The following is a 12,442-nucleotide window of genomic DNA, read 5'->3' on the forward strand; positions in this document are numbered from 1 at the left end:
CCCAGCTTCCTTCAGTAGGGCAGCTCCACTGCTATCGGGAGCAGCCCCATCTCCTCACCTCAGCTCCAGTTGCCGCAAGGAAAAGAGTTGGCCAGGTGTGGGAGACCAATACCACCCCCCAAGTGCCTTGTGGTGCTGCCTTTTCAAAGACTTCTTCTGCAGGGCAACTCCACTGCTAGACAAGCTTCTCCACTGGCAGCCCGGCCGAAGGGCTACTAATGCGAACCAAAAAGCCAACCAAAAATCTTCCTTCCAAAGAACAACACCATCTCTATCCTCACACACCACTACTCTCTTTCCCAGGCCTATATTTCTGGTGCCTTTCTTTGCATGAATCGCACCTACATAGGTGCTTTAGGCCACCTAACACCACTTCCGGCATTGGCCTTGCCTACTTTGGCATTTGGCAGGCTAAAGCACCTACATAGACACATTTCCAGTGCCTTTTATTTAGGCGCCGGTAAGTGCTTTATTTTTACTATTTTTCACCATTTTAAATAGCATTTCTCAATTAGCTTAGGCACCGGTAGGCCCATAATTTTTACTGTTTTTCACTGTTTTAAATGGCGTTTCTCAATTAACGTAGGTGCCAGTTACCTAAGTTTTGGCACCATTTATAGAATATCCCCCTTACTGCTTACAAAATAGGTGTCAGCAAATTCTGACAAGCTAATGGCCTCACACTAATGGGAAAATTGGTGTATGGCCATTATTGCAAAAACGTAAAAAAATCAAACGTTTACCAGCAGCACTACAAGTGGCCTTAGTGCACAGGAAAGACCCACATAGGGGTTAGCGCAGGCTAATTTTTAGCATTGTTTAGAAAATGGGCCTCTAAATGGATAAGTTATTTTAGGTCTTAGACCATATTTTGACAACAGATGCTTCGGCCCCAAGCTCGAGGCTTTCCAAAACCCAGACAAAATGCTGGGTTTTGGAAATCCATCAGGACACCTGGACAGTCCTCTAAAAAGAGGATATATCCGGGTTTTCCCAAACATCTGATAACCCTTGAACTAGCATAACTTCCAAGTCCACCGACGACCCAGATATTTAATATCAGAGTCCAGACTGACCACAGCTGGCTGAATATTGACCCGTCCAAAGCTATTAATTTCAGTACATAAGAATCGTTAGCAGTTTTCACCTAAACAACAGTAAAATAATTATTAACCAATCTGATACAATACACATGTGGCCCAAATGATCCTACTGGAAACACCATAATATTTACCAGCTCACATGTGCATTTTTCTTTCAGTCCAGCAGGAATCCTCCATGGCAATGTTTAGCTAATAGAAAATTAGCCAAAAGAAGTGATAGGGCCTTACCTGGCAAAGAAAGAGGCGGCCACTGATGTGCCTGTAGATGTGTCGTTGGCCACATAGCTGCTCTGAGGAGCAGGGAAGCTGTACAAAGCGGGCTTGTCTGCATTGTAGCGGTTCAGCACTGCTTCAGTTAGGCCCTCTCGGCCAGTCTCAGTAATCAGCTGAGAGATCTAGGTAAACAAGAAACAATAGCTGTGATTCTCTTAATCAGCCTTCTTCCTCCTCGCTGTGATCAAGTTCAGTAGTTCAGCTGTTTGCCATTTTATGCACCTCAGACCTTTTTTGTTCTCTGATCGGCCCATGCTCAAAACCTAAAACCAGTGCTAGAGGCGATTAGCACCAGACTAGCGCTGGCGTTGGTGAGTGCAGAGGGCTCTGGCAAGGGAGATAATGTGTGTGCCAAAGATTAGCGCAAGTAGCACACAAATGTAGTCAAATGGATGTTGATGAGGTCATTTCCTGTTCCCTAGTGCAGAAAACAAAGCCACTTAATACCAGTTTGGAGCAGGCATTAGGGTGTTTGAAGAGAGGATTTCCCACAATTCAGTCTGTAAAATTTGCCAGTTTTTATTTAATTTAGAAACAGAAGGAAGCCTGTGCAAGCCCCTAAATCAGGGGTAGGGAACTCCGGTCCTCGAGAGCCGTATTACAGTCGGGTTTTCAGGATTCCCCCAATGAATATGCATGAGATCTATGTGCATGCACTGCTTTCAATGCATATTCATTGGGGAAATCCTGAAAACCCGACTGGAATTTGGCTCTCGAGGACCAGCGTTCGCTACCCCTGCCCTAAATGCTGGCAATGGTAGTGAAACAAATGTGTGCGAGTCAGAACAAACCCAGAACTGAAAGCACACATTGGCGCCTATTTCCAGCTTAAATATAAGCCTTCCAAGAGAAACAAAAAATTGGAAAGCTTATATTTAAAGGCACAAAAAATGGCACAAATGTATGCCTCACCTTTGGGTTTGCTGAGTGCATTCGCATGAGAGCTTACTACAAACTCTTGTGCACATGCACCAGGCACATTCTTCCCCCCCCCCCTTACCTCCTGAATGTTCAACGTTAACAGCCATTATTGGAAAGTTATTATGATGCGCTATTCTCATGTTATTGCTCAGTGCTATTCCACACAACACTGGAGTTTTGAGCATTGGCCTGTAAATGAGCAATACAAGGGGCCACGGACGAAGAGAATGATGTGGAGCCATGAAACTTACAAGTTATTCCACACTTTTCTTGACATGTTTTGTTTCCTTTCAGGCAAAAAAGTGTCAAGGAAAGTGTGGAGTAACTTGTAAGTACATTAGATAGGGAACATACTTGAGTACCTGATTGTAAACCACTTAGATCTTTTACAGTGAATTCATTACTCTCTACCCTTTGGCTAGTTACTAGCAATCCATACCTTTTAATATCTTTAAGGTCATTCTGGCAAGTTTGATACAAAACCTAGAGTTCTCTCCCAGTGGCGTACCTAGGGTATGTGGCACCCGGGGCCCATCATTTTTTGACACCCCCCCCCCCACCCCCCATGTAAAATTTATTTATTTATTTATTTTTTTTGCAATAACCATGAAATGGAATAAATGGTCAGAATAGAAACAGGCAGTGAAAATTTTCTTTTATTGAACCTCATTTATGTAACCATTATTCCAAACATAACATAACATAAATTATGTCTGAATTGTCATGACATCAGAAGTACATATGGAGTAGTTGCAGGTGATGCTTGGGACAGTTCTGATTATGTTAGTTTGGTTTTATGTGTTTTTTGAATAGAAGGGTTTTTATTTCTTTTTTTAAGGTTTTGTAGTTTGTGGTCGAGGTCAATAGGTTGTAGAGTTGGGGGTCAAGTGTTGCAGCTCGAATGGCTAGGAGGTTGTCGAACAGTTTTTTTCTTTTGATGTTTTTGGTTGGAGGGTGTGTGAATGGTGCGTGAGTTCTCCTATGTCTGTTTGAAGTGGATTGAATTATTTAGCTGAAGAAATTAGTTACCCCCCCATTCCACACACATTAATTCTCTTCCATTTTTGTTCCCATTATAAAAAAACACTGATAAGTTCCCAGGAAAAAAAATACATTAAAATAAGAAGTGAAAACAAAGGCCCCTACAGATGAGAACATAACATAAGAATAGCCTAACTGGGTCACACCAATGGTCCATCATGCCCAGTAGCCCATTCTCATGGTAGCCAATAGTGCTGCCCGATTCAGAGAAAAATATTTCATTCGATTCGATTCACCCTGTTGAATCGATTTTTCGATTAGATTCACTGTTAATGACACCGCTTTTTAAGTTTAAACAAAGTATAACAATAAATTTCACAACAACAATAAATTTCACAAAGTACTTAAAAAAAAAAATCACATTTTTCCATTAAAGCAGTTCTGGAGACATTTGCTTGAACAGTCTTTTTTCCCAGTCCATAAGCAAGCAATATGAAAAAGATTTCCTTAATTATCTACTCAAACATTTTTGCTATTTACTTTCATTGTACCTAGACTATTATTCAGTAGAAAAAATTTAGTTTGTTCAATCAAGCAGAACATTCACTCATAGAAGTCCAATGTCCACACAGGATTTGATTGAACAAACCAAATTTTTTCTACTGAATAATAGTTTAGGTATACTGAATAGCAAAAATGTTAAAGCCACACAGAAAAGCAGTAAAAGTCAATAGGTTCTCCAAGTGGGAACAACCTGATGTCTCAGCACTTGAGGAAAAGACCACGTAATAATGTTTATAAGATAAATCATATAAATGATTATACTGAAGCAGGGTGTCCTCAGCGTGAGAGGTAAGCGAGAGGAGAGAATTCTCCAGTGCTTTACACAATAAGGCTCCTCTGCCTGCAGTGCACACCATCATAGGACACCTCAGGTGTGCTCAAATTAATCAATGTGATAAATTAAACAGTGATAAACAATTGGTCAATCACAAGAGTGCAAGATCAAACAGGTTGTTCCCACTCAGAGAACCTATTGACTTTACTGCTTTTCTGTGTGAGTAGATAATTAAGCAAATTTCTGATAGCCTACAGAACTGATTCTCACCTTCCATCCCCAGCCCCCAAGACTTACCAGACCCCCCCTGCCGATGCATTTACTTATTGCCTGAACTGGATATTAAATCGTGGGGAAGAGAGGAGAAATGCGGGGAAAGAGCCAGCCAAAACTAGTATTTGTTGCTGCTGAGTGCACCAATCCAGGGCAAGCAGACGCTTCCCCCATGTCTTAATAACAGACAATGGACTTTTCCTCCAGGAATTTGTCCAAACCTTTCTTAAAACCAGCTACGCTATCTACTTTTAACATAACTTCTGGCCACTTCATTTTTAAGCTTAGATCTTTCCTTCCAAACAGAGACCTTGCTAGATGTCAAATACAGCACAAGGTAACTTCACATGGACTTAACTGTGCAGGAAATGAATCTCCTCATACACCCACCATATAGTGCAAAAATGTGCAAAGGTCTGTTTTTTTCTTTCGATCACTACATAGCCTAATGCCACACAAGCAGCGCTGTTACAAACATATTCTGAAGGTCAATGCTAAGGTTGACAAAGTTTCCTTCCTTGGACCAGAAGGAGATACTGACAAACCACTGGAAGAGATTCTAAAACAACTACCCAGAAATAACACCCAAAGACCCACTCAGTGTGTGAACCAGTTGAGTGGAGTGGACTAACTGGGGGTGGAAATGGGCCCAGAGTTTGCTCAGCAGAATTTCCCAGACTACCTCTTCCTCTCAACACACTGACATGCTACCACCACCACCAACACTAGGAACACCTCACCGAGTATGCCAGCAGTGCTTATAAACTTTATAAAACACATTATTATATTTTCTTATAAAGCATATATTTTAACTGAACTCAGCCTTGCCATTCACAAAAATAGAAAAGTTCCCATTTCAAGCTGTCTCATGTACACTTTTCAAATCTAGCATATTGTAATCACAAAACAGAAAATAAAATTATTTTTTCTACCTTTTGTTCTCTGATCAATATTCAAATCTTGTTGGTCCCAGGCTCTTGTTGTCTTGCTTGCCAGGGTCTCCTTTCTCCGTGCTAACCATCCGTCTGCCATCTCTGTTCTCCCCTTCCGTTTCCCTTCCCTCTCCCGGAGATCTGGCATCTTTCCTTTTTTTTGTCTCCATCCACAGATTCACCTTTTCTCAACTCCCCACCACCCCAGGATCCACCATCTCTCCCTTTCTGTTCCCAACTATCCTCCTATCCAGTATCTCTATCCCCCCTCCACACCATCCCCTGTTTCCAAGTTCTCTCCCTTTCTGTTCCTTCCCTCCCTAAATCCCATTATGCACCATCTCTCTCCCACTCCTCTGTTTTTAGACCCATTATTTCTAACCCCCAAAGTCTGGCATATGCACGTATCTTTGAACCCCCCCTTCCCTCTCTCCCTCTGTGTACTTTTACACCAGGACCCCCCTCCCCCGAAGGTCTGTCCCCCCTCCGAAGGGCTACACCCCACCCCTGAAGACCTGCACCCCCCCGAAGGACTTTACCTCCCACCCGAAGGTCTGTCCCCCTCTGAAGGCCTAAACCCCACCCCTGAAGGCCTGCACCCTCCCCGAAGGATTGTACCCCCCACCCGAAGGTCTGTCCCCCCCTGAAGGCCTGCACCCATCCCGAAGGCCTGCACCCACCCCGAATGCCTGCACCCACCCCGAAGGCCTGCACCCACCCCGAAGGCCTGCACCCCCGAAGGCCTGTCCCCCCCCTTGAAGGCCTGACCCCCCCTTGAAGGCCTGCCTGCTTGTCCCCCCTTGAAGGCCTATCCCCCCTTAAAGGTCTGCCTGTCCCACCCCCTTGTAGGCCTGTCCCCCCTTAAAGGTCTGCCTGTCCCACCCCCTTGTAGGCCTGTCCCCCCCTTGAAGGCCTGTCCCCCCCTTGAAGGCCTGTTTGCTTGTCCCCCCTTGAAGGCCTGTCCCCCCCCTTGAAGGCCTGCACCCCCCCTTGAAGGTTGGCACCCCCCCAAAGGCCTGCACCCCCTTGAAGGCCTGTCCCACCCCCTTGTAGGCCTGTCCCCCCCTTGAAGGCCTGCCTGCCTGTCCCCCCCTTGAAGGCCTGTCCCCTCCCTTGAAGGCCTGCACCCCCTTGAAGGTCTGCACCCCCCCCGAAGGCCTGCACCCCCCCGAAGGCCTGTCCCCCCACTTGAAGGCCTGCCTGCCTGTCCCCCCCTTGAAGGCCTGCACCCCCTTGAAGGTCGGCACCCCCCCTGAAGGCATGCACCCCCCCTGAAGGCCTGTCCCCCCTTGAAGGCCTGTCCCCCCCCCTTGTAGGCCTGCACCCCCTTGTAGGCCTGTCCCCCCCCCTTGTAGGCCTGTCCCCCCCTTGAAGGCCTGCCTGCCTGTCCCCCCCTTGAAGGCCTGCACCCCCTTGAAGGTCTGCACCCCCCCCGAAGACCTGCACCCCCCCTTGAAGGCCTGCCTGCTTGCCTGTCACCCCCCTCCCCCTTGAAAGTCTGCCTGCCCGCCCGCCCGCCCCACCCTGAAGGCCTGATGCCCCGACCCACCCCGAAGGACCATTCGCCCCCCTGGCCTCCCCGCACTACCTATGAAGCAGCCGCAGCAGGATCGCGACGTCAGCTATCTTTGCGCTGCTTAGGAGCTGCTTCCTGCGCCGCGGTCCCGCCCCCTCCTCTGACGTCAGAGGAGGGACGGGACAGCGGCGCAGGAAGCAGCGCCCAAGCAGCTGAGGGATTGCTGACGTCGCGATCCTGCTGCGGGCTGCTTCATAGGTGTGCTGGAAGGTCAGTGGGGCGAGCGGTCCTTCAGGCGTGGGGGGGGACTGAGCGGCAAGGCCGGGAACACCCCCTCAGGGCTGGTACCCGGGGCGGCCCGCCCCCCCCTAGGTACGCCACTGTTCTCTCCATTTTCCTATGTCAACAATATTCAGATAATGATTACCCTAGATCACAGGTACTCAACCCAGTCCTCAAGGCATAACCAGTCAGTCAGGTTTTCAGGATCACCACAATGAATAGGCATGAGGTCAATTTGCATACATTATTTTTATTTCATGCAAATCTATCACATGCCTATTCATTGTGGTGATCCTAAAAACCTGAATGGTTAAGTGTATCCCAGGGACTGGGTTGAGAACCACTGACTTAGATACTCAAAACTCACAAGTAGTTCCTAATGCAGGGGTCTCAAAGTCCCTCCTTGAGGGCCGCAATCCAGTTGGGTTTTCAAGATTTCTTTAATGAATATGCATGAGATCTGTGTGTATGCACTGCTTTCAATGCATATTCATTGGGGAAATCCTGAAAACCCGACTGGATTGCGGCCCTCAAGGAGGGACTTTGAGATCCCTGTCCTAATGTAACCAGTTTCTCAATACTAAGGGGCTAAAATTAGTAGACAGATAACACCATTGAATGCCCCCCCCCCATCCTTCTCTTCTAAAATCCTTTTCCAAAGCACACAGAATGAGTATAAATGTCCCTTCATGGCTGGCTGTATAATATGAGAACTGAGAGTAGAGAACATAAGAGTTGCCATACTGAGACAGACTGAAGGTCCTTCAAGCCCGTTATCCTGTTTCCAACAGTGGCCAACCCAGGTCCCAAGTATCTAGCTAGATCCCAAGTTGCAAAACAGATTCTATGCTGCTTATCCTAGGAATCAGCAGTGGATTTCCCTAAGCCATCTCAATAATGGCCTGTGGACTTCTTTTTTTTTTAGAAATTATCCAAACCTACTCCAGGCGGTTACCAAGCCAGGTACGCCACTGTGCAGCACTGCTTCTGTTCTGCTGTGTCTGCGCTACAAGTTCATGAGGCTTTGGAGCATTTTTAGAAAACAAGAAAAGGTGCCAATACTTAGTATTGGCATGTCTTACTTGAAAAAAAAAAGTTGGGGACTGAACTTGAAATAGTAAGGAACAGCTGCTATTAGAGTTTTTAGTTTAAAAGAAGCAAATTAATAGCCTCATTTACTAACATGAATTAATCAGTAATGCATTAATGTGGTTTAAAAGATGTTTAACACCATGGGGGCTATTTTCTATCTATGTTGTTAAATCAAATTATTCATGTTACTATGTATTAACATGCATTAATTTGGTATTGGGGGTGAGGTGCTTCTTTTCATGGGGATGATGGAACTTAGGATGGTCATATCAGGTGGTCTCGGATGGCAGGGCAGGTTGAAAGGGCAATGATGAGGGCCAGAGGGAAACTTGGGTGTGTAACGCCACCTAGTGGGAGCAGCGATATCACAATTTAGCAATATTGAGCCATTTCTGGAGATCAGTTTCAGATCTAGATAAGATACCCCCCTCCACACACACACACCTTTCCCAGTGAAAATCTTTCAGTGCCTTAGTCATGTCCCTTGCATGTACCATTACAGGCAAATTAACCACATACTATATCATCTGTTGCCATATCTGTTTGAGAAACCTAGCACAGAGACTTCCAGATTTATTGTAAACTTGAGAGACACTAATATTTCTGGGTAGGCATGCCAATGTAAGTGTACAATATTATCTCTGACCTTAACCATAAGGAATTTTTTCATCTGTTTAATATTCAGCAGTTTTTGGCTCACTATGAGATTTCAGGTACATTCTGAATACTCTATATTGCTGGCAGATGTGCCACCAAGGATATCTTTTTAACACCCATATTGAAGTATGAAACATGCATACAGATTACAAGCTTTTGAACTGCAGAAGTTTTAGAAATAGTGGCAAAGAAACGGTAACTCTTTCTTTCAAGAGGGCCCTGAGCAATTGATAGAGACATAGTATCATTTTTCAAGAAAAAAAAAATATGAGTATGTACTCGTACATTACAAAAAATAATCCATCCCCCCTTGATATTCAGCTGGTGGGAGTCACACCAGAAGACAAAACTTTCCCAGCACTCAGCAAGGAGCATAAACTAGCAGGAGCAGAGGCTGAGTGGATCAGGGTGGACTTCCCAGCCTGGAGAATGCTGGAAAGAATATGCAAATGAGCTGCAAAACCTCCCCAGCCATATTCATTTGACTAGTGCCACTGAATATACATATAAGTAGTACCCTTGTCTGGTCTAGACCAAGACACCTACCAGCAATTAGGTGTAGTTAGGGACAGATTTTGGGCATGGTCTGTCTTAGATGCCCATAGGCTCCTAACTTGGTGCACTCATGTAGGCCAAGAAACCCCTAGTCTATATTTATTTATTTATTGAGATTTTATTATCTGCCTTTTCATGACAAGATTCTCCCAATGGCGGTGCACCTGAGGATTCAACATCTAATGATGCCTAAGACTGCTCAGGTGCTTCTACATGCAGTTCTATGAAGGGCACCAGTGGATGATCAGCAATTGCCCTCAACAGTACCTAGGGGTTAGGCACCGTTTATAGGAATCAGGGTCTAAGAGCTTTTCAGACCCTGAAGAGTATTAAGCATTCAATGTAGACTGTTGACTCTATCACTATGAAATCCCAGATCACCGTTATGGAAAATTGGAGACAGCTTAACAAAAACCTGTTAAACTTTTCGGGTAGACCCCCGTCCACCAGAAAATTTTAACAGGTTTTTGTTAAGCTGCCCCCGGCACTAAAGGAAAGGTTCGATTTTTTTTTTTTTTTTTTTAACTCGGGCAATAGTGAAATAGAAACAAAAACATTCGTAGCTTGAACTTAAGCAAATTTTACACTTCTGTTTCTTCTTATTTGTTTAGTTACTGTTCTCCTAGTGCCAACATGATCCACTGTTATTTTAGTAGCTTTCACATCACAGACAGCAATCTGTAAGCCATTGACCTCTCACTCCTTTGTTGACAGTAATGGCAGCTACCAGAGTGTGTCTGCATGTGACCTCTGCCTACAGGGCATTAATGACCCAGAAAACTGCCTCCTTTAGGATAGCCAGGCAACCTGAACCAAGTCTTTCCTAGACAGATATTTTACACACAGAATCATAGGTTGGGCTATCCTTGCACTAGGCTGAATAGGCTCACTAGACAACAAAACACTTTAGATAAAGTTTTAACTCCTGTTCAACGGCTTCTGAAGTTCTTCCAGTAAAAAGGCCTCTTCGCCAACCTGTCAGATAGCTTTTCTGACTATTGTTGTTTTGTTTTGAAATACAGTGGTACCTCAGAATCCGAACTTAATCCATTCCAGAACCCCGTTCGAGTTCCAAGACAATTTTTCCCATTGAAAATAATAGAACCTGGATTAATCCGTTCCTTGCTCCCACAAACTCAGATTTTCAAATAGACAGCAAGATCAGGCACCCCCAATCGGGATAGACACATTGCTTTTTCCCCATAAGTGTCTTATTTACTATCAACAACTTGTATTTCTCTTCCCATTCTTTCCTTTTGTTTTAATATGTTTGTAAGGTTAGTCTTTGTTGTTTATTTTGTTGTCCCCTAAAAATTTGTAATTTTTTGATCTGTACATCGCTTAGAATTTTGAATAAGCGATCAATCAAATCTATAATAAACTTGAAACTTGAAGATTGAGCCCCCGCTGGCATAGGCAGCAAGACTGACAACGGCAACTGCAAGTGGTCCTCAGCCCAAAGCTTCCCTCTGACGCAAACCGCCCAGGCAGAAACAGGAAGTTACATCAGAGGGGAAGCTTTGGGCTGAGCAACGCTTGCAGTTTGGATTCCAAAGCAGGGTTCGGTTTCCGGGGCAAAATTTAATCAAAAAAATAGTTTGGATTCCAAGTTGTTCGAGTTCTGGGGTGTTCAGATTTCAAGGTACCACTGTTTAAGTATCTCCCTAGTGTTAACCCCCCCCCCCAACCCTCCCCCCCAACAAAAAGAAGCATCTCGATATACTTGACTTCTTCTTTGTAGGAGCATTGGCGTAGCAGGTGCCCCCCCTCCCTCCAACTGCACACGCGCCCTTTCCCTTCCCCTGTACCTGTTTAGAATCCCCGGTGCGATCATCATCTCCAACTTGCTGCTTGTGCCAGCGTTGGCTCTCAATCTAACGCCACTAGTCACAGGACCTGGAAGTAACGTCGGAGGGGAGCACTGAGGTCAGCACGAGCAGCAGGTTGTAGGTGCTGCTCGCGCAGGCGAAGAGCTAGAGGAATGGCGGGGAGGGGGGAAGTGAAGGCATGCAAGTGGTGGGGAAGGAGTGGGAAAGAACAGGGGAATGGACAGAAGGAGAGGTGCCAACACCCCCATCAAGTTGGAGCCCAGGGCGATCCGACCCCCCCTTGCCCCCTCCCCCTTTACTACATCACTGTAGGAGCTCTTTAATTTCATGAGTTCACATGCATATTGTGCTGTACAGGCAAGATGTGTTCACACATGCATGTAGTTTGTTTTATTTTATTAATTTATATTCCACCTAAACACTAGGCAGATCATGATTAAACAGTCCGAAAAATTTATACATAACATCAACATTAGGCATAAAATCAAAATAAGCTGCAAAATCTCCCGGCACTATGCCTGTACTACCATTACACCAGTAGATATGTCATCAGAAACAATCCAGATGTATTAACCCCTAATTCTATTTTTTTATTTAATTGAAAACTGCACACACAAATTTGGGTGTGTACCCACTTTGCATGCACAATTTAATTGAATAACAAGCTAACTAGCGCCAATAATTGGCATTTCAACAAGCACTCATTGGCATTAATTAGAATTGATTACAAATTATATGCATAAATTAGGTGCCAGATATGTGCCTATATTTTATGCGCAAGTCAAAAAAGAGGGCACAGAAATGGCGGGTCATGGGGGGATCAGGGGGAGTTCTTTAAATTACACGTATAGTTATAAAATAAGCACAAAAAATAATGAATCTCAAATATAAAATACAAAATATCAGAAAAAATAATAATATATGAAAAAAGGTGCTCAGTAAATAATATAAACCAGGGGTGCGCAAATGGTCAATCGCGATCGACCAGTAGATCGCAAAGGCAACGTGAATCGATCGCGTTGCCTTTGCGATCTTTTTCTCCCTGCTGCTTCCCCGAGCCAGGCCTGGCGCATACAAGCACAGGACTTACAAAACTTCACCTCTGACGTCAAATTCTGGGCCAGCCAATCACTGCCTGGCTGGCCTGGAACTTCCTCCCCAGTATTAGAATTGACATCGGAAGTGAAGTC

At 44.9% G+C, this 12,442-nt stretch overlaps 1 protein-coding gene across 1 annotated transcript in view; it reads right to left on the reverse strand.

Annotated features, from left to right (window-relative positions):
* The window catches only part of KIF26B (kinesin family member 26B), an 841,003-nt gene that overhangs the window by 553,330 nt on the left and 275,231 nt on the right, over window positions 1–12,442 (reverse strand). Inside the window, exon 4 of the mRNA XM_033938154.1 lies at window positions 1,332–1,498. Coding sequence (XP_033794045.1) covers window positions 1,332–1,498 — 167 coding nt within the window. The remainder of the gene's footprint in view (window positions 1–1,331; window positions 1,499–12,442) is intronic.

This window comes from Geotrypetes seraphini, chromosome 3 (assembly GCF_902459505.1).
Source record: "Geotrypetes seraphini chromosome 3, aGeoSer1.1, whole genome shotgun sequence".
Taxonomy (NCBI): Eukaryota; Metazoa; Chordata; class Amphibia; order Gymnophiona; family Dermophiidae; genus Geotrypetes; species Geotrypetes seraphini.